The sequence below is a fragment of the Equus przewalskii genome, chromosome 3 (genome assembly GCF_037783145.1).
Source record: "Equus przewalskii isolate Varuska chromosome 3, EquPr2, whole genome shotgun sequence".
Classification (NCBI taxonomy): Eukaryota; Metazoa; Chordata; class Mammalia; order Perissodactyla; family Equidae; genus Equus; species Equus przewalskii.
The window spans coordinates 98,125,064-98,148,410 of NC_091833.1; the positions used below are offsets into that span (position 1 = coordinate 98,125,064).

General features: G+C 34.4%; 1 protein-coding gene across 8 annotated transcripts in view; it reads right to left on the reverse strand.

The window, feature by feature from the left end:
- The window catches only part of STIM2 (stromal interaction molecule 2), a 170,476-nt gene that overhangs the window by 10,200 nt on the left and 136,929 nt on the right, over positions 1-23,347 (reverse strand). For 2 of the 8 annotated variants that reach the window (XM_070613018.1, XM_070613014.1), the window contains exons 5-11: positions 21,410-21,525; positions 18,334-18,511; positions 17,626-17,803; positions 12,967-13,134; positions 12,681-12,704; positions 12,164-12,264; positions 11,705-11,943 (exon numbers count right to left, since the gene is read on the reverse strand). In XM_070613018.1, the coding sequence (XP_070469119.1) occupies positions 11,705-11,943; positions 12,164-12,264; positions 12,681-12,704; positions 12,967-13,134; positions 17,626-17,803; positions 18,334-18,511; positions 21,410-21,525 (1,004 nt within the window). The remainder of the gene's footprint in view (positions 1-11,704; positions 11,944-12,163; positions 12,265-12,680; positions 12,705-12,966; positions 13,135-17,625; positions 17,804-18,333; positions 18,512-21,409; positions 21,526-23,347) is intronic. The other 6 variants (XM_070613020.1, XM_070613016.1, XM_070613021.1 and 3 more) reach the window with 3 other exon arrangements.

The following is a 23,347-nucleotide window of genomic DNA, read 5'->3' on the forward strand; positions in this document are numbered from 1 at the left end:
TCCAACTCTACCACTCACCCTCATGCCTCGTCTTGCCATCATTTGGAACTGCTCCATATTTGAAATCAGACAATTTAGATTCTGACCATTTTTCTACCTTTCTACTTCACAGATTCTGTTCCTTCCACTTATCTGTCCCATGCTCTACCCCAAGCTCAAGGACTTTACCTATGGATTATCCCTTCTGTTGCCTTTATTTTCATCTTCTCCCGTTCTATTTCCTGTCAGTATTTAAAAACCAACGCTGAAAAAACAAACTTAAAAAACAGATAAACAACAGCAACAAAAAAAAACCCTCCTCTACCTAGACTGTTTTTCAGCTGACATCTCTCTCCCCGCTCTTACGAAAAACAATTCTCTATGTTACTTTCTCTACTATTTCATCTTCACTCATTCATCAGAGGAACCGTAAAATGTTTCCGTACAATTTCACTACAATTATTCTCAACAAAGTTATAATCTACTTCCTTGCAGCTAAAGTCAGTGAGTATCTCAATCTTCCTCGACATTGGACCAGCACCTGCTATTACTTTGTCCTCTCCTTAACTTCTCTTAACCACATTCTCACCCCGCTCGGTATTTACCTTTCCCTAAAGTGTTGGTCTTCTTCAAAGTTCTGCTCTAGGCCTCATTCTAGTCTTGTTCCACTTATTCTTCTTGAGAAATTTCATCCACTCTCATGACTTCAATGATCATTTGCAGACTACAGAAGCCCAAATCCGTAACTCCAGCTTTAATCTTTTTCCTAAACTTTAGAACCTTGCAGCCAACTACGTACTGGACACTTGGATGCCCTATAGATGCCCAAACTGAATTCAACATTTTCCTCCCCAAACCCACTCCTTCTGTGTTCCTTTCCTTGGTAAATAACACCACCACTCACCCAGTTAATTAAGTTAACAACAGGCATTCTTGACTCTTCTTCGTCCATCATAATCCACATCTAGTTAATCATAAAGTGTTTCCAATTCTACTTCCTTAATAACTCTCAGATTTGTTCATTTCCCTACATCCCCACCACTGCTGCGTTATGCTGGACTACTGTACCAGCCTAATAACTGATCTTTCTCCTTAAATTTATTCTCCATACTGCAGCCTGCCTGATCACTCTAAATTGGAAAAGGAATGTAACATTTTATTGCTTAAAACCCTTAAATGCCTCCCCATTACTTTTAGGATTAGAATAAAGTCAAACTCCTTAAGATGGCTTAGAATGCCCTATTTACCTAGCTTCTATTTTGGAACTTGTGTCCCTCTTCTCTGTTACAGAACACTGGGAACAGTACACCTCTCTCAGCTCCCAGAATTATTCTCTCTTGCCTCCATGCCTCCTTTCCCCAACTTTTCCTTGACCTCCCATCTCACGACTTTGCTAAATGGCAGTTCCTCCAGGAAGTTTCCAAACCCTCCAAGTTTGAGGTCAGTGTTTGCCCTCTTGCGCTCACATGGCAATACCACAGTATATTTCTCCATCATGTAACTTATCTCAGCACATTGCTTGTCTGTCCTCCATTAGACTGTAAGTTCCACGAAGGCAGTAATTGTGTATCATGTTTAACACTGCATCACAAGTAGCACAGTGCCAGGCAAAAAGCAGACACACAATAAGTATTTACTGAGTGAATCAATGAACGGTTCAAACAGAAAAAATTACGGAAATAGCAAAAGACTGATAAGGAGAAAATGAGGTGAAATTAAAGGGAATATTTTCAGAATTTTTGACCACCTCCCTCAGAACTGTACACGGCTTCTTCCAAACATAAATTATATACTATGAAAATATTTGTAATTTAGTAGGCAACTAGAATTTTCTCTCACTTGTTTATAATGATTTATAGATTGGAAAACAAGAAGAGACCCTGACAATCTTTAGTCTGAAGTTCTCACTTTGCCAAAGAAGAAACAATATCCTACAAATACTAAAAGAATGTGCCCAAAGTGACACAGATAATTAAGTTCCACAAGTCTCAGCATGTACTACAGCCATTCTCATCGATCACTGGTTATGTGGAATATGCAGTAAAGTGTAGCCAGATTCAGTCATGACTGTAGATGTGAGGAGAAGGGCTGAGAAGAATCAAGATTTACTGCTTGGAAAAATGAGTACTACTCACAGAGATGGAAAGATATTGCATGAACCTTTAAGAAGAAAGTAAATAGTTTATATGAGGAAAATTCTAAGTAATCCAATAAAGAATATAAGATAAAGACGAGAATCTATAAATGGGTCACATCTAGAAATTGTTTACAACTCTAAAATCTTATCCAAAAGTTTTCTTTTTACATATGTTGCCATCTCTTTTGCCTAGAAAAATGTACAAATTTTCCTAATGTATAACTGCATTAGAGTTATACACACTTAGAGTTGAGGGTCCTTCTTCCTTGTTGCTTCAAGAGGCTTAGACAGGGCTGCATACAGTTAAAACACCATAAAATTCATGTAAGATTAAAAATCAGTGCACTTTGACCTTGTAACAAGCTTTTCTTTACAAATGTAAATATGTTTTAGGATATCTTCAGGCTATTATTAATTCCCAATGATGGTGGACATCCATCTCCTCTTGTGATATATAAGAGTAGTAAAATGAAACACTAAAGTTCACTATATAGAAATTTATTTCTGAGATAATTTTTCATTCTACTGTTAATAATTACATATAGAAGCATAGCAGTTTAATATGACCCTATTTTTCAAGCTGTATTTTCTTATGGAAGAGAAGATAAATTTTTGTTTTGTAATAAAGGATTCCCCCTGCTACAAACAACCAAAAATAATAAATAATATATGAACTCCTGATTCTAGCAATATGGCAGTCAAAGGTAACCTGACCACTATTTCCCTACCTCCAACAACACACTTTAAATACCCTCAAACATCCTGATATGCTGAATAAAATATAACCATACTTTTAAATGCATAGGTGAGTTTGTAAGGAGGAAGAGAAAATTCTCAGATGTCAACATAGAGAGACTAAAAGTAAGAGCTAATAGGCCTATGAGTGATGCTGGAACTGCTGTGGGAGGTTCTCAGTCTCAGTAATTTAAGCGTTTGGATTTTAATTTGGGGATATAAATGATTTCTTGGGCCCAAATGAGGTGTAATTGTAAGTGAAGGCTCTGGATAAAAGCCTAGGCCTAGATAGGCTACATCCTTCAATAAAAGGGTACATTAGAAAAAACTCTGACCAACGAACAAAGAAACTTCCTTCAATGCATGATCTCTGGAAACAGGGAGTTAAAAAGGCTCTTGTGAAAAACTCAATACTCTGGGTATTCAATACTCAAACTCAATACAAGCTAATTCACATTAGTTTGCAGTTCAAGTTTATACTATCAGAAGGGCCTGTGAAACCCTAATCCCAAAGTTAACAAAAAAACTGGCCCTGAATAAGTGATACCCTTGAAACTACTACCAGAAGCAACGGAAACCATTTTGAGGAGTACTCCTACCCCTCACAAAGTGTTTCCAGGGAAAAGAAAAAAAAAAAAGCAAGTCCCATTAAAACAGTTCAGTAAAAGATATACAACAGAAGGTTTACTATGCAAATTCAAAAAACAGATGCAATAATCAATCAAGAACATCAAATAATACAATTATCAAGTAAAACTAAAAAATAAAGATGTTTAAAATCATTAAACTATAAAATAATAACTTGAAAATACGAGAAAAAAACAAGGCATTAAAAAGTGGGAAAATGGGTAGATTTTATGAAGAATCAAGGAGAACTAACGGAAATAAAAACATAGTCATTGAAATGAAAAATTCAGAGGATGGCTTAAACAAAATCAGAGCTGAAGAAAGAATAAGTAATCTAGAAGACAGATCTGAGGAAACGTCTCTGAATGCAGCACAGATAGATAAAAAGACTATATAAAAAAAAGGCTCAGATGTGGAAGATAAAATAAGATCCAACATACAACTAACAGGCTAATATTCATTAGTCCTAATATTTCTATATAATTACTATTCCTGTAGGAGTGAATAAAGAAAAATAATATTTAAAGAGAAAGTGGCTAATAATTTTTTCATAATTGAAAAAGACATACATCCTCAAATTCAAAAAACACATCAAGTATCAGGGGGAAAAAATCAACACCTAACCAATTTATAGTGAAACTGCGTAACAAAAGACAATGAAAACATTTCTTAAGGAATCAGGGAGAAATGAGAGAATACCTAAAAACAAACTGGAACAATTTGACTAAAATTTCTCAATATTAACAATAAGGAGCCTGAAAATGACGACAAATATCTTCAAAATAGTAAAGGAGAAATAATTGTTAATCTAGAATTTGACACCAAGCTAAAATATTATTCTCAAGTGAGAGTGAAAATACATTTTCAGACAAAGGCTGAGAGAATTCACTGCTCCCAATCGCTCACTGAAAGACCTTTTACCAAGGAATATATTTTCAAGGAAGAAGAAGAGAAAAGGAAGGGGTAAAAAGCAAAATGCAACTATGAACAAAGAAAAGACATAAGTATATCTAAACAATAACAATAAAAAATGACTTATGGGGTATTCAAAACGTAAGAGAATACTAGGTAACATTATAACATATAAGATGGGGAGAGGACTGACTAAAATTAAAGCATCTGAAGATCCTTTAGGAGAATGAGAGAGAAGCTGAGGTGGGGAAAAAAGAAACCACAAAATAGTATGCCAGAGATAAATCCAAACAGATTAGCAAGCATATTAAATATAACAATCAAATTAGTTGGCCACTGAGATCTTCACATGAGATGCAAAATAAAACCAGCTATTGCTATTGCTATACAGACATATCTAGAGCCTGATGATGGAAAAATTTTAAAGAGAAAAGACATGCTGGCAAATATTAATCAAAAGAAAACTATTCTAGTTATTTTAATATCAGATAATACAAACTTAAAGGCAAAAATTATTATTACTCATAAAGTCTCTACATAATTATAAAAGGAATAGCTAATATTTAAAAAAGATATTACACCTGAACTTGTATTCACCAAATAACTTGGTTCAAATCATATAAAATGGAAATAAGTAGAATTACAAGGAGAAATTGATAAATGTGGGAGATTTTAACAAACATCCCTCTGCAACTGATAGAAAAGCAGACAAAAATGTCTAAGTATATAGATTTTATCATCACACCTGATTTAGCCAACAATACAGTACCCTATAATTAAATATTAAGAAAAGGTACTTTTCAGATATTAATGGAAATTTAAAATATTTGATCAAATAAGCACTAGGTCATGAAACAAGTTTCAGGAAATACCAAAGAATAAATGTCATATAGACACTATTCCTTAACCACAACACAATTAGAAATCAATCAGTAAAGACGTTTTTAAAAAACAACCACCGAACAAAAACCAAAACAAAACAAACATACATTTGGAAACTGAAACACATACTTCCAGATAATTCAGATTTCAAGGAAGAGATATATTAGAAGTTTGAAACATTTTAAAACTAGATGATAAAATATACATATCAAAACTTGTGGATTAGGTTAATGTGGTTCTCAGAGGGAAATTCACAGCCATAAAGTCATACACTAAGGAAAACAAGGAGGACTGAAAAATTCGTAAGCTAGGTGCCTAAATGTTAAAACAAACAAAAAAGTACATTGCAATAAAGGAAATAAAAGATAGCAGAAATAAATGGAGAATATCAACAATACTAACAAGTTAGTTCTTTGAGGAATGAAAGAGTGAAATAAAACTGACAAATTATGCCAGATTAATCAAGGGAGGGGAAATGAAAAGAAGACTTAAAGATGTAAGTAAGATTTTAAAAAACCATATAAAATACTACGGACAACTTCAAGCCAACAAATTTTAAAATTCAGATAAAACAGACAATATTCTAGAAACATATAACTTAAGAAATCTAGACTTTTAACCATTATAAGCTGAAACAATAGTTAAAAAAATCTGTCCCCTTCCCTCCAACCAACACACACACACACACACACACACGCACACACGCCAAGCTCAATTTCTAAGTAATTTCTCCAAAATCTCCAAAGAACAAGTAATCTGTATCTTATACTATTTCAGAGTATAGAAAAAAATTCAAAACATTTATTAGGGATTATTACGGGTTAGGGTCTGTTCTATGTGTTTTACGGGTATTATTTAACTTAAATTACAAAATAACTTCACAGGTAGGTTACATTTCACAGACAGGAAGCTGAGACTCAGAGAAAATACCTCCTATAAGCATACACAAAAAATAAATGTTTTGTGGGACATTCAAAACAAAACACTAGACAACATTAACATATAAGATGGAGAGGGGAGTGAGATATATATAAGACGGTGGAGTAAAGATTCAAATCCAACCAATCTTGTTATAGAGCCCAAATTCTTAACCACTACATTATACTGCCTCTATAAGAGTAGAAAAGAATGGAATGGAAAAATAAAGTGTATTCCTTGACTCATTTTGTGATGCTAATATAACCTTGATACCAAAATCAAACGAAGAGTGTCGAGAAGGAAAATTATTGGCTAATCTAATGTACGATCAAAGATGTAAAAACCCTAAGTAAAATAATATAGCAAACCAAATCCAAAATAATATAGTAAACCAAATCCAATTTATTATAGAAACTGCACATTGTAACGAAAATAGTTTCATTGACATTCAAAGGAATTTATTTAAACAGATTAAAATTCAACAGAATAAAGAAAAATAGGGGCCAGCCCAGTGGCTGAGTGGTTAAGTTCGTGTGCTCTGCTTCAGCGGCCCAAGGTTTCGCTGGTTCCTGGGCATGGACATGGCACCGTTCATCAGGCCATGCTGAGGTGGCATCCCACACAGCACAACCAGAGGCACTCACAACTAGAATATACAACTATGTACTGGGGGCTTTGGGGAGAAGACGAAGGGGGAAAAAAAAGAAAAGATTGGCAACATGTTAGCTCAGGTGCCAATCTTGAAAAGAAAAAAGAAAATGAAAACAACTGATCACCTCAAATCGTGCAGAAAAAAAATTGGTAAAATTTAACATCAAGTGATTTAAAGGAAAAATCATTCTTAGCAAAATAGGAATAGAAATTAATTTTCTTAACTTAAAGTAATCTATCAAAAACAAAGAGCAAAAAAATCACACTTCATGATTTCCAGAGAAATATTGGAGGCATTCTCTCTAATGTCAGAAATGGCAATTGCTATTGCCTGCAATAACCACTTTTATTCAACATTTTACTGGAGGTCCTAGATTGGACAATAAGGAGGAAAATGCATTAACAATTGGAAAGGAAAAAATAACTCATTATTATTGTCCACACAAAAAAATCCAAAAGACTCTCATTAGAGAATTTAATGTTTCCATATAGTGCAAGATCAGCATACCAAAATCAACAGCATTTTCCTAAAGATCAGCAACGGGCAATTCGAAGTACAATATTTTTAAGAAAGGCAACATGTGTAACTACAAAAAAACAAGCTAGAAATTAATCTTTAAAAAAAGGACATTCGGGGCCAGCCCAGTGCATGTTCCGCTTCAGCGGCACGGGGTTCATGGATTCATATCCCAGGCGCAGAACTACACATTCCTCATCAAGCCATGCTGTTCTGGCATCCATACATAAAATAGAGAAGGATTGGCACAGATGTTAGCTCAGGAACAATCTTCCTCAAGCAAAAAAAAAAAGAGGAAGACTGGCAACAGATGTTAGCTCGGGGCCAATCTTCCTCACCAACAACAACAAAAAAAAGGACATGCAAGAACTGTACAGAGAAAATTATAAATTTTATTTAAATAAAAGGAGATCTCAATAAAATTTCTGAATAACAACTCTTCCCAAATAAATCAATAAATTCAAAGCAATTCCAGTAAAAGCCCAATGGCCAAAAGTAGCAATTCTGGTCATGAATAATAAAGGAAAATTTAGACCTATCAAACATCAATACTTACTATAAAGCTATATAAAGCAACTAAAGCAGAATAGGACCAATGGAAGAAAACAGAGAGCCTGGAAGCATTTATGTATCTATGGAGAGAAGTGGTATTACAAATCAGCAGGGATTGAGCAGGAATGAGGCTGGGACAACTGTCTGTCCATACATCAAGAGATATATTTAGATTCCTTCCTCACGATATGAACAAAAATAACTTCCAGGTAGATTAAAAGACTAATGGATTAAAGCAAAACTTAAAAACTTTTAGGAGATCAAACAATAATTTATCATCTTCTGAAAAAGACATAAAGAAGACATAAAAAGCACAAATCAGATTCATAATTTGTCATTAAAAATGATTTTTAAAAACTCATATGATTAAAAAAGAAAATAAATAATGTAGGACAGTAAAAAAGAAAAGTCAAAGCCTAGGAGAAAATAGCTGCAACCCTCGAATAATCAGAAAAATAAAAAAAAATCAAAAAGAAAAACCTCTTCCAGACCAGTCAGACTGGTTAGGAATCTTGGAGAGATTCCATAGCAGGAACAAGCAACTCAGAGAGGAAGAAATGACAAAGACCCAGAAATGAAATGGTACTCAATCTCAGTAGTCATTAGGAAATAAATATTTTAATAACAGTAAGGTATCATATCACATCCATTCGAGTTATAAAACAAATCAGATCATTCCAAGAATTGGAGAGGACAGGTAGACAGGCACTCTTACAAATGGTGGGCGTGTGAACTGATAGAGCCATTTTGAGAGCAACTTAGCAATGACTAATAAAAGGTACCTTACCAATGACTCAGCAATCCATTTCCAGGTGTCCACCCAGAGCAACTCTCAAAGTTATGCACAAAGAAAGAGTTAAAGATACTCACTGCAATATTGTTTGTAAGCGCAAAAAAGTAGAAAGAACCTATCTCAGTAGAAAAACAGATAAATAAACTATGGTTTATTATTACAATAGACAGATACACTGTGGTTAACTCTTATTAAACAGTTACAGTGAATTTAATCTATATACAAACATGGAAAATTTCTAAAACATACTTCTGAGCAAAAAGGAGTTGCGAAGCGATACCTAGAGCTTGATAATATTTATGTAAACTTTTTAAACAAACAGCAATTGTACCTATTGCTTATGGATATACCTGCTGTAATTAAAGTACAGCAGACTTTAGAATGATACACAACAACTTTAGAAGAACGGAAAGAGGAGGTGAGGTGGTTTAGCTGTATCTGCAATGCTTTATTTCAGAGAAAAAGACATGAATAAGGCAAAACGTTAAAATCTGCTTATCTTTGTAGTAGGTGAGAATATTATCTTCAGTATTTTAAGTCCATCTGAAGGGCTTTATAACAAGAAAGTTTAAATAAATTGCTACCACATTCCCACTATGAATATTTAGCAGATACTATAAAAGTAATAGGAAAACAATTATAATCTGTTCTTCTACCCACACAGCACTAACCTTTGATATTATTTTGTCTTTTTTTTTTACAGACAACTAAACATAGACAATATTATCCTGTGAATAGTTTTACAATCTTTTACTTTGCTCTTACCATACCACAGAATGTTTCCTTGTGATTATTTTATACTTACACAATTTACACATACCCATGGTACAAACTGAAAACTGTTCAGAGGGTATATAATGAAGATCCTTCATCCCACCCTAGAGCCCAGTCCTACTACCAAGACTTTCTTCTTTATCAGGTCCAGAAGTTACGCTTTTATAACTAAGCAGAATGGAGTATCACTGTTGTGCCACTGGGTGGAGGCAGAGCTCTCAAAGTGTAATCTTCGGCAAGAGTTATTTTTCAGAAATAATAAATTTGATCACAGCATTTCCAGAACATACTAAACTAAAATCAACTCTTGCACTTTCTTCACATTTAAAAGTTGAAATTTCTCTGTATATCACAATCACTGAAAACTTAATTATTCATGTTTAGTGTTGTTTTCTTTTAATACACATATGGATATCTTTCCCCCTCCAAAAAGTTACTTTAAAAAGAAAAGCACAGAAAAAACTAGTTAATTTAGGGAATACATCTTCATGCACATTTATGATATTGAATAGTTGTGTATTCTAAGGAGGAATTACAACTTTAAAAGCTTTAATTTTCAAACAAAATCATGTGCTTATGAATCAGTATTGCATTTGGCAAACTTAAAGGCATATAATTCAAATAAACACAACTGACAATATTTAAACAGCAAAGTTAAGCCAGATCTGGAAATAACTTTGCAATCATCACTGTCTTGCAGTGTGGGGCAAGTGAAATGAGCGGGGTCACATACTCCCAATATTCACTGCATTCACAAACTGTCCTCTCCTCCCTCCACTTTTAAGAGTTTAGTGCCTCCCCAATCTGCTTGCCGTATCTGTCTGTCATTAAGCCAGAGAATTAAAACCACAGAAATGAATACAAGTACACAGTCACTGACTATTTATTTGCAAATTTAGGGTTGTATTTAATAAAGTTGCTTTAAAAATTAGAACCCTTTCTAAATTATAGCTTCAGAAAAGCTGTAACAATTGGATAGAAAAATTCAAACTGGACAATGCTCATGTATCATGATTTGTCTTAAAGACTAAAATTTCTATGTAAGTTTTCAACCTATCAATGATTAAATTCTGCTCTCCATTCTTTGGAATCTTGTTCTCTCTCTAGTCATGCACCACTACCGACATTTCAGTCAACGACGGACGCATATATGATGGTGGTCCCATAGAATTAGTACCATATAGCCTAGGTGTGTAGTAGGCTATACCATCTAGGTTTGTGTAAGTACACTGTATGATATTCGCACGATGACAAATCACCCAACAATGCATTTCTCAGAACGTGTGCCATGGTTAAGCAACACATGACCGTACACTGTTTCAAAAAGGTCACAAAGATTGGAAAAATGAATCAGGCAGGTAATAATCAAGGATAAAGAGTTTTTCAAATGATTTCTAATACAAGAAATACACCATTTGAAATGTAAACTCTCTATAACTTTGCAAAACCTCCAAATACTAATAAATTCTAAAATTTAGTAATAAAACCTAAAATATTTAAATTTCACCTTCTTACAAAAATGTATTCTTTACAACGTAAAAATTTTCAAAGAACAGAGCATAATAACGCAATACAGTGAAAAATGTACATGTTATAATCACCTTTGGGAGAAGTTCCATTTTCTAGCAACAAAAAAATATGACCTTTTCTAAACATAAACACAATTTAATATTGTTTAATGATAAGTTGATTCAGTGTTTCATGAGTTAAATACAGCAGGATAATACTCTTTCAACAAAAGGACAGAATTGGAAAAGCAAAACAGAATACTAAAAAACATGCCTACTGGGAACGGCAACTCAATTTAAAATAAATTACAGTCTGGCTCAAAGTCATATAGTTGGTTAATTAGTGGTAGAGCTAGGACTGGAACTCAGGTTTCCAAGACCTTCCCCTAATTTTTACTTTCTACCATAGATTAAGCTGCCATTTGAAAGGATGTCTTCCCTCAAGGCTCAGCACTTCATTCATACAATGATTTAGCATGTATGATGTTTTATTATACGTGTGTGTATGTATACGTGTACATGTGTGTATATAAATACATACACACACCTCATATAGCATTCTCAAACAGTAAACATTATTAACAACAAAAAGAGGAAAGAGAAAATGAAGAATACACGAAATTTTTATCGTAGATTTCGAAGTAAATGATTCATAAAAGGCATTGCATAAAGTTACTTTAAAAACTCCACCAACTTTCTTTTTTGAGCTCACCACTTACCTGGAAACTGTGACACTATCGGGGGTGTATCTTCATCTAAGTCATCAACTCCTCCCGCAATTGGATAGGGTGGAATGGAAACTCTGGGCATCACCACCCAGCTGTGATCAGAATACAGGGAAGAGGTCAGGCTGGGGAGTCCCGAGTTATGGGCTATCTGAAAGCCACAGATCTTCTCAATCTGTTGCCAGCGAAAAAGTCGCTCTCGTAAACAAGTTGTCAACTCAGAGAGAGCTTTCCTGGAAAATTAATATTGGGATGAATTGTTGTTCATCAAAGAGTCTTTAATATGGCACTGAAAAAAGGCAAATTAATTTCAAGAAGAAATTACCCACTCTTAGAATTAGCATAAATCATGTAATCATACATGATTGAATGACAGATTAAAATATGAATTGTCTACAAATTACACATTTCAAGATAATAAAAATAAACAGATAGCTAAAATAACATTCTTACTTTGCTTCCAGAATTTTGTGATCTACCTCATCTAGGGAGGAGCTATGTGCAACATGGAGAGTCCCAAAGACTGTGCTTCTCTTCTTTTTAATTTTCTCTGCCTAGAAACCCAAAGAAAGAAAAGTAAGGCTAGGTTTAGGAAAAAATACACATATACTAATGAAGTTTATTTTGTTTTGAATATATTAAGAATCATAAAATCAGTAGAGAATTATTAGCCAAGATATAGCCCTATTTTCCAAAAAAGAAAACAGATGAGAGAGAAAGCATGCTTTCCTAAACCAATCAATGTAACTCCAAACTGTTCTGGAGAATTTTTCTCTCATTTCTATTGTTCAGAAAGACCTGAATCTTCTAGTAAAACGAAGAGAATAACATTAACTATGTCTTACTGTAATGGAGGTGTTAGTAAGTGAACTGAGCTTTTTTTTTTTTTTTTGGCTAGAAATCAGATTAAGACAATCTTATTTCACACAATTTAATAAGAGTCAGACATTAATTTCTAGTAACTACTAACCTGAATCAGACATGAAGCAGCAACCTAGAGGAGAAAAGCTCTGTATAAAACATTTATGATAATGATAATAGGGATGATTTTTAAATGACTTTAAGGTCATTCTGAAAGGTATATACTTCTCTAAATAAAGTAATTTTACTTTGCAGCCTATGATTATAAGTCAATTTATGCAATAAGTACCAATCCATGAAAAGAATCTGCAATAATAAAATTTTTATCCATATCTTTGTACGCCAATTAGTTAATCCCTTTAGAAATTAGGAAGCTTTGAAAAACAGTAGAGTACCTCATCTTTAGCAATAGCTAATTGCATTTCCGCATTTTGCCTTTTAATATTGTAGTACTGTACTTCTACTTCATGAGTTAACTGAAGCCATTTTTGAAGTGCATCTGGAACAGACCAGCTGCTTCTAAGTTCAAATTCTTTTTCAGCCTTTTTTAGAGCCATTCGAACCTAGGAGGGAGGGAGGGAGGAAGAGAGGAAAGAATTGGGGGAGAGGAAAGGAGGGAGAGAGAAAGAAGAACAGAGGAAGGGGAGGGAGAGAGGAGGAAAGAGAGAGAAGGAAGTGAGAAATTTCTCTTTTTAAAAAATATTTAAACTAAGATACTTTTTTAAGATATTAAGATATTTTTGGAACCAAAATTAAGAGAAAAAGCAATTTTAATTATGCTCTTTGTAAACATCTTTTTAAATCATGAAGTCTAAAACAATGTTTTCCTAACATTAAAACTAAAGCTGAAATTTGAAGTGCATCTTAAACTCACTAAGCAAAGTCGTAAAGCCAGAAGATAGAGGGGGTTCATGTATATCTTAAGTTGCAATATTTAGTTTTTATAGTTTATAATAGCCGGACTCACTAAGAGAAAAAAAATCCAGGGCATGTACAAACTAAAACTTACGACATTTTTCTCATTCTGCATCTTTTTGTTTATGGAGTAGGATATGAAGAAGTGTCCAAAATAGGGTGAATACCAGTTCTCCTACCCCTTTTAATGTTCTCCTGAAGACCCTACTGTAGCTACGTAAATAGATACTCACTTTTTAAAGTAATTATACCATTTTTTTAAGTTTTTTCATGACATCTTTCTGGCCATTTATTTCTCACGATTACAAGCATATCTGTCTGTTCTACCACTCCTATTTAATTTACTGCTTCTAACATACCAGAAAGTAGATAAATCAGCAGACCACGTGTAAATTTCAAGAAAATCGACTCTGAGTGAGAGTCTGCTTCATTTTTCCATGAGAAACTACGCATAGATTTCAGTGTCAGGATATCGAAGTCTTTCTTCTAGCTGCCCTTTAATAAACAGATAGAAAACTAAAATGCTTAGTATGTGAGGTGCTATTAAGTGATAAGGAAAAAAACTCTTAAGGAAAGCCTCACTAAGAAAACAACAGAAAGAAAAGACAACCCATTAGGATAGCAAGAGCTCAAGCTAAAGATGTGTAAGGATACATAACAGAATTTATAGAATTATGTACACACTCAAGACCTTCAGACAAAGTGATGAGCGAACTATGGCACATCCTGCTTCTGGAGCACCATAACTGCAAATTAATTTTCCTCAAAGCGAAGTAAGGTAACTAAAGTCCATTTCTAAATTAATGTGCAGAAGTGTTTGAGCTAAACAAATCCAACCTACTTAAACAAACTTTATCACCTGCCAGAATAAACTAAGAAGAGTTCTATACACAAATTTCTGATAAAGAAATAGAACACCTGTGAGATACTGTAGGAAAAAAAACTGTGTATAAAAGTATTTTTTAAAACTCCAAAATTAAAAAAAAAAAAATCAAAATGGGACACTAAGTAGACCATTCAAAATGCAGACATTAAAAGCACTGGTCAGATAGCATTTACTGAAAAGGAATCCTAAGCAACTTTTGCCTGACACAAATCACTGCGATGTGCTTGGGACAATACTGCATTAATAAGACAGTTGGCTACACTGTGGCGACCTGCTAATTTCTCAGGAAGAGAGGATCTGAGCTCAGGCCTGTGACATGGAGTGCTACATAAGAGCAAAAAGTGTAGGGGAAGCAGGTCTTTCTTCTCACCGATTTTAAAACTAAAATTCCTATACAATCTTCACGGCCAGGGAAGTATACAGAGAATCTGAACAAATTTCATTCACGTTTCTCTCTTTAATCATAAAGATTTTCCTTAATGTTATATCCATAAATTTATTTCTCCTAAAAAAGCTCAATACACACAAAGAACTGATATATTTCTAGCATAAATTAAGGCTGAACAATGTTTTGATTGACTGCCAAATAATGTCTGAAAATTCTGGAAATTCTGACCTTCCAATAATAGCAACTATTTTCACTATTGTCTCTACTGATTTCATAAGTTTATCATTTGACCTAAATTCTTACCCTTAGTTTGAATTACATTGCTATTTATAAGGCAATGAGTGCAGTAAAAACTGATTAACAGCTTTTATAAATGATGAATTATGAAATTGTTTAAAAATATGATTATGTACATAGTCTCTGTGTCTTAGGAATAAAATAGCAGTAAGTAAAAACATGATATCACAGAAAGAAACGGCCTAAATACATGAAAACCTGGCTTCTAGATCCAACTTTATTATTTATTATCTCTGTGACCTTCAGCAAGTTCTCTATTTTCTAAGGCGCACTGTCTCATGTAGAACAGGGATACTATGACTTATCCTGACTTTCGGCTTCTTGAGACTTTAAGAACAAAATGATTTATGTGAAAAGTATTTAAGCAAAATATAAAGCAGTACTATTATTCACCCAAAAGTTTTTGTTTTATGGAAAATAACACTATATAAAGTATGTATCAGATTTTCCTGCCTTCTAATTTTGAGAAGTTGATTATTCCCCGGGCAAGATATAGTAATGTTTTAAACTATGTGGAATTGTGAATTACGTGACATTGTACGTAATTAATTTCCCAGTTAGACTTACTTCTATAAACACAGCTTTTAACAGCAGTATGGGAAAACATGAACTTTGGAATAAGACATGCAAAATCTTGCCTTTGTCACGTAATAGCTGTGTGACCTAAGGCAAGTTATTTAACCTCTCTACACATCTCATCTGTAAATGAGGATAATATATCTACGTACTGTGAGGATTAAAATTAGGAGCAAACCATTTGTAATGTGCACAGTGTAAACTACTGGTGAACACTAAGCACTCATAAAATTGTGTTTCTTATTAATATAATCATATTGGACAGAGTTCTTTTAAATACCCATTTCTCTCCTTTAAACTACCTCTTACCAACTCAGGATCTCATTAGGATTATTATGTTTGTATTGGGACATAACATCAGGGTAATCTTAGGGTGTACTGAGTGCAAGGTCTCTATGCCAAAAACCTCAGACTGGAACGTGTGTGATTCTTGGGTCCTTTACACTGTGTCTTCTCCCTCACTGTGAGGCAGTCACCTGTAAAATACCACTATCAGTTTATCTCGCTGTAGAAGAATTCCCATTACTGCTTTCTGATTTGCTCTTCCTTATCTGCAAAGTTCATAAAAACAGCTAACAAGCTTTTTAGTTTAGTACTGGGAACAAACCAAGTGTTAGAAGTCTCACTGGGAACAGGCAGGGAGCTCTCACAGGAGTAAAGGGGGCACACTATCTAAATCTTGGACACAGTATAATTTTGGTGAGGCATTTTTTGTTAACTCCTTGGTTCTTCACTACATTCTGTACAGATAAGGTTTGTCAGGTAAAAAGGGCCTGAGTGCAAAATACGTATAGGAGTCAACTTAAGAGAACAAATTCCTTACAGGTAAAAGATCCAAAAATAGACATCTGGAGTACGAGGGAAAGAATAGTTTACAGCTAACAATAGAAATGACTGCATTCAGTTAGACAAGTCCTATCAAAAATGACAATCTTCAAGTAAATAGTAAAGTACATTGAACATTTTCTCATGAGCTGAAATTGAAATTGATTTATCACATAATTCTTATTCATAATCCTTATTCATTTAGCACTGGATAAGACAACAACAGTGCATAAAGCGAAGTGGGAGACAGAGTACCTAGGTTCTTGGCCCTGCTTTACAACTGAATTACTCTCTAATCTTAAACAGGTTTTCTCACCCTCATTTTGTTCCTTAGTTTCTGTATCAGTAAAGAAAGGGTCAAAGTTAGAAGGAGATGAGGCCATGCAAGCAGACATTGGGTGACATGCTTTGAAGACCAAAGAAGGGGTCATAAACCAAGAAATATAGGCAGCCTCTGGAAGATGGAAAAGGCAAGGAAACAGACCCTCCCCTGGAGCCTCCAGAAGGAATGCAGCCCTGTAGACCTATTTTCGACTCTGACTTCGAGAACTGTAAGATAATAAACGTGTGTTGTTTTAAGCCACTAAGTTTGTGGTAATTTTTATAGCAGGAATAGAAAACTAATACATTTGCCTATAATTAAATTCTCTCAGAAACCACACTCCCCTTTTCCAGAGGACCACGCAATGCCTGATTCCATCTTGAGTAAAGCCAGAGTAGAAGCAGATACTGAAAAGGACACCTTTTAGATAACTTCAGAAGTTTTGGCAGATTATGTTCTAAAACTAAGGATTCAAATGGATGTTTAACAAAGTCTTCACCTTCACATGGAAGTTTAACATTAGATATATTTTACTAGGTTACAGTCAGAGACTCAAACATAATACAGGTGTTAAACACCTCAAATTTACTCAAGATAATTAACACGACGTGGGATAAGATTTCATGAATGAGTGAACAAAATGGTAACTTTTTCTGTTAGTTACCTCTTTGTTATTTTGCTATGTGCACTTTGATCAATGCCCACAATAAGAACAAATGATTCTTTTATTAACTAAGGAAGAGTCTACAATGAAATTAAATGTAGGAGACTGAACAAAAACAAAAAACTTCTCACAGTAGCATTACAAATACCCTAACGAGTACTTTTCTTTAAAATGTAAATACCTGTTCCAATTCCTGCTCTGCATATTGACGTCTACTCAATTCACATGCAGCTCCCTCCCTTAGCTCTCGCAGCCGACAAGCCTCTTCCTTTGCGTAATTGATTTCATCCATCATTTTGCGCTCTAGATTTTGCTTTTCTACAGCAACATTTCTGTTTTCTTCCTGTGCCTTTTCAAGCCTTACAGACAATAAAAATGAAAAGTCCTCACAAAAATTTCCAGAATTTCATTTTTTTAATGAAGAATAAATAGGTGTCAAGCAATAGGATACATGTTTCAATCAGAATTCAAAGCATTTTCTATTAATCTTACTTAAGTTTGGATAACAAAAACAACAGCTGGCCTACCACACTACTATTTTGGTTATCTTGAGCTCAAAACACAGGGATAGCAGAGAAATACTCTTCGGCAAAGAGACTTTTAAGAAATTCATAATTATTTAAATTATGTTAAAAATAAAATTTAACTCCACATAGAATTTCACCTATATTTGATTTATTTCCACTGTATTTCTACCCATTTATTCCCTAGTGCATACCTTCATAATAAATCTGTAATTATGATAATATAATACTTTTCTAAAAATATGAAACAAAATGCACATACATTCCTGATGTGTGTACTAACCTGAATATAAGTGTGTAAGGACATGCCCATGCTACATTTTCATGAATTATAACAAGACTTAGAGCTTTCTTTACTTTCTCACCTCTCTTGTAAGTCCATTAGACTCTGCTCCGCAGTTTGCAGACTCTCTAAGTCTTTCATCATTTTTGCAACATGCTCTTTTGACGTCTTATTCTGTGTGTAAGCAAACCAGCACCCTCCAACACCAATTACTATAGAAACTGTGAGGATAAAATCCTTCATCCAGTTATGAGGAGGGCCTATGAAGAGAATTACAGGGATTAATCTTTGTAAGAGAACCTCAATACACAGGGGCTTTGTTTTTTTAAGTGGTAGGCATCTAAAACAAAACAAAACATAAAGATGCCCCTCCCATATACAAGCTCTAGCGTTTTAAAAATTCTTTCTTCAAACAATCAATGTGCTTATTATAACTACCTGATATTCTAGACCTGTAGGAGGGCAGAGATAAACCCACATGGATGCACCTACCCCTGGCTAGTAGAGGAGGTGGTAACAAAAGTCCTGGGGACCCCTGAAAAAGCAACAGCATCTCCAACCATGTACCTCGAGAACGGTCCTCTATGGGGTGAAAGGAGTCACAAAGAGTATCACCATTATCATTCCAGCTCCTTTCTTTCATTTAAGTAAGGCAACTGTCATGCTTTTATACACAAACTGGAATCCCAATCATTTACCAAAAAGAATTTTTCCCAAGTATGTAGCCATGTTAACTAATTAAGATTAATCAGTGATTCTCAACAAGGGTGATATTTCCCCCAGCAGACATTTGAGAATTTTTGCTTGTCACAGTTGGGGAGGGGGCCAGAGTTGTGACTTCTCTCTAGTGGGTAGAGGCCAGGGATGTTGCTGAACATCCAATAATACACAAGACAATCTCTTTCCTGCCCCGCTTCTGCCGGTAACAAAGAATTATCCAGCCCAAAAGGTGAACAGTGCCAAGGTTGATAAACTATGGGTTAAATGATGATAACAAGCATCGTTTTAGGTGACTATTTGCCAGAGTTGTCTAGATTACTAGAGGGAAAGAACAGGATTGCTTCCCCACCACACTAGGCATGACAGTAACCTCCAGTATTGTTTCTAAACTAAGGAGTGAGGAGCCAAGGCCTACTGTCTTCAGTGACACAAAACACAAAAATCACTAGTCAAATAATTTCCTAGTTTATCTCTGTCAATACACACTAATTTTCAGGGGACTCTCTGAAGGGAAACACAATGATAAGTAACATAATATAATGCATTATTTGCTCCAAAGAGATGTAGTTTACAGTGGAAAACTGCCTAACTGGCCAAGCCTCCAGCAGGAAGACATTTTGCTTATTTGATCAGATGAAGAGCTCTATAGAAATGACAAGTTCCTATGCTTACAAGTCTAGCGTTCCTATATGTTTACATAGTGTGACAGATGCTCTATGTGAGTGACCCTCAGGGTTGCCTATTCCCAGAGGGCACACCCTCACCTACAGTGACAGAGATGCACTGCAGAAGACTGAAGTCTCAAAAGGATTTATTTTTATTTCTGCCTCAGACTGAGACGTTCAGCTCAGGATCTAGCTCAAATATGCAGCCGTTCAGGCTAAAATATAATAAGCAGAAATAACAATAAATAGATGGACAAGTCCCAAACTCTATAATAAGTATCAAAAACCAGAAAAGATTTCAGTGAAAACTCCTCCAAAATGTATCTCTATTCATCTGACAAGGCTAGTTTTTTATAAATGTAACGTGGGTGTTCTGACTTAGGGCTCATTTATTCAATACTTCTAACAGAAACACATTAAAAACGTAATGCATCATTAACTTCTTAACTGGTTTGTTTATTAAAACATTTGTTTTCAACATTCTTTGAGACTACTTTGGTTTCTTTTCAAACGATAACACAATACTGCTTTGGCTTAGAGGGTGGTTTGTTCCTGGATTAATAAAATATAAATGTTCAGGACCAAGTTGTATATACAGACAAATTCAATAGTTTAAGTCCTGTTTTCACCAATCATACACATAAAAAAATTAGATAGAATCTCACAGAAGACAACCCCCAGTAGATTCAGTCAAAAACGTAGGACAAGGAGAAGGTTAGAAAGGGCATCATCTCTGTGGAATGCTGGGCATTTCAGCAGCGTTCTATTTCCTAGGGTTTGTAATTTCCACCAACAGTGCATTTCTACCAACTCTCACAAGAGGAGTTCCAGCTGTTTTACCAGCTGCTCTTTTAGCCAGAGCCAAAAAAGAACCACCAGTAAAGTCATGGAATCCATCCAACTACTCCAGTAGCCCTTTTTTTAGCAGGGCCACCCCCCAAGACGGTAGCAGAGAAAACTGCGAGTCTCCTAACTCCAGGAACCGAGGTAACATAAACATTAGTTTGCTAATTCATAATTTGTGGAAGCCATTTTTCTTGTATTAATTTTATTCCTTTTTGGCTTCTGAAAAATAAAACATAATTCCTCTAAAATGTGTACTCTTCACTTTCCCTCACAGCTTTCTGAAATTTTAAATTAAATAAAATACACATGTTAACATTTTCAGGGGGAAAAAATATTCCTGTCAAAGTAAAGTATTACAAGGTTGATTTTCTTTACAAATATGACATAACAAATTCTTAAATGTTCCTTTTCAAAACAATCTAAAGAACAATCAAATAACATTCTCCACCTTGAGCTTCTGCCAGGATAGACTGCTACTTTGTAGTTTCAGTTGGGTCTTTGCTTTTAATCTGTATCTAAAAATATCCCTTTTTTGGTGATTAATGAAATTAAGTCAGAATCTATCACTTCATGCCATCAAGATGGTTAGATTGCACTATTTTTTAAAGGGATTCTTCAGTGAATATTTAGCTATAAACACAGCTTAAAACTTTATAAAGATCCAAAGTTTTAAATCTAGAAATTTAATTCTAAATTATCAACTTAGTTTTTACATCAGTAACCAGCTTTGAAAATTTCACACTCCATATTTCCATGACAGAAAATCTCACTCTACAAATCTTTTGTCTTAAGATAGTATTACCTTTCTTTGACACCTAAGAGATAATTCATCTTAGTGATCCACTACCTTACTTTTTCCTTCTTTAAATAACAGATAGATGATCTGGTTATTCTTTTGTACCATACTCTTTGAGAGAGAATACTAACGTGTTAGAGGTCCAAACAAAACCACATCCAGTGCCTTGAGCTGAAGTTTTTGTCTGTGACTCCGGTCGTTGATTTTCAACTGAGAGGTCATAAACAAAGGTTCATGTACCGCAATCCTGTTCATTTAAAAAATACATACATATCAAATAAAAATACTCGTAGTATGTAAATTTAAATATTTGAGCAACGTATTTAATACTTTACATATAAGTGATGATTACTATAAGGGCTCATCCACGTGTGAGTTAATACTCTATTACACGTACCAAAAGCTTTTTCAGTGCAAAGTGTGCTGAAAATACACTCCTGTATGTTAATAATTTAGCTGCTATATTGATGTTTTTGTTTTCTAAGGTTACTTTATGCTATAAGTTGCTGTGGTTTAGAAATTTATCAAATTCAAAATATTTTATCATTAGTTACCTCTTGCACTTTAGTATCATTTCACAAAGAACAAAGAATAAATTACAAATAATTTATTTAACATCAATAGCAGACTTTAAAAAATAGTTCTCAATTTAGCTCATATTGCTTTTCTTTCAAAGTATCTTAAAAATCTATACCTTTACATTCTAATGTTTAAACTGTTTAAAAATTAAACAAAGTCCACTGAAGTCATAAGTGGGAAGTAAGAAGTCATCACCGGTTGGGGGAGTAAACTGAGAAATTTATGTACAGAAGTACTGAACCATTTTATTAGCAATGAAGAAAGCAGGGGGCTAAAAGGTACAGGTCAAATAAAATCACTTTGTTTTGGACTTCAAATCCAAGTAGCCCAGTAATCAACTACGATTTCTTAACAACCAAGTATGATGCCAATAAAAATCTTTTTAACATAAAGTCTAATAATAATAATAAAACTGTTAATAACAATGACATTAAAAACAAGCATGTACTATGTGCCGGGTCCTGCGCCAAGGGCTTAATCAAAATTCAAAAAAGCCTATAATATATATATAATTCCCATTTTATAGATGAGGAAACTAAGGTAGTGAGAGGATGAGTAACTTGCCCAAGGTTACATAATTAGTAAGAGGTAAGGCAGGGATTCAAACCCAAATATGTATGATTCCAACGACCGCACTCTGAACCAATATGTTTTATTTAGGAAGATATCAGAACCTCTGATTACGGAGAAGTTACAGGAACTCTTACGAGGCTTCTACAAAACTTCAGAGCGTAAAGAACTCCAACCCTGCCTTTACAAAAGGCCTTCCTTCATTCATCTTTTCCGCAGGTACCTTTCAAGTATGCTCCGGTTACACTTTTAACATGACACTTATCAAAACTGCTTGAAGGCAAAAATTATGTCTTATCCCTGTATCCCCAAACCTAGCGTGGTGCTTGGCAAAAGTAGATGCTTGATAAATGTTTGTATAATAGAAGAATGAATGCATGGATGGATGCATGAATGAAGTAATAGCAACACTATCAAGAGACTAAATTTGAGAAAGACAATGAGATGTAGTAAAAAGGAAACTATAACAGAATTTTACGCAAAGTTCGATATGAGCCCAGAGGTGGAAGTGATTCTACCTGAGTGGGTGAGGATGTCAGGGAAGTTCACACAGGTCTGAAAGGAATGAGGAGGCATGTGTCAGGTGAAGAGAGCCTTAGTATAAGCTCTGGTAATAAGAATTACAGAGTATAGAAAATACAGCAAAAGGCTTAAGATAACCATAACTAACATAAAACTAACATATTTTGGCTGCCTACTATAGATGTAACAATATTTTAATGTCACAGAAAAGAAACATAATAATGAATTGTTGTAGGCATGTGTACATCTATAGTTACCCTACAAAAAGCTCTGTAACTTACATAGTTGTTTTATTGCCCCTTTAAATTGACTCATCTAATTGCCATTACCATACAAAAGGGGTTTGATGAAGGGTATTCCAGTTTTCCCTTCTCCTGAACTCAGAAACGTTCCAATGG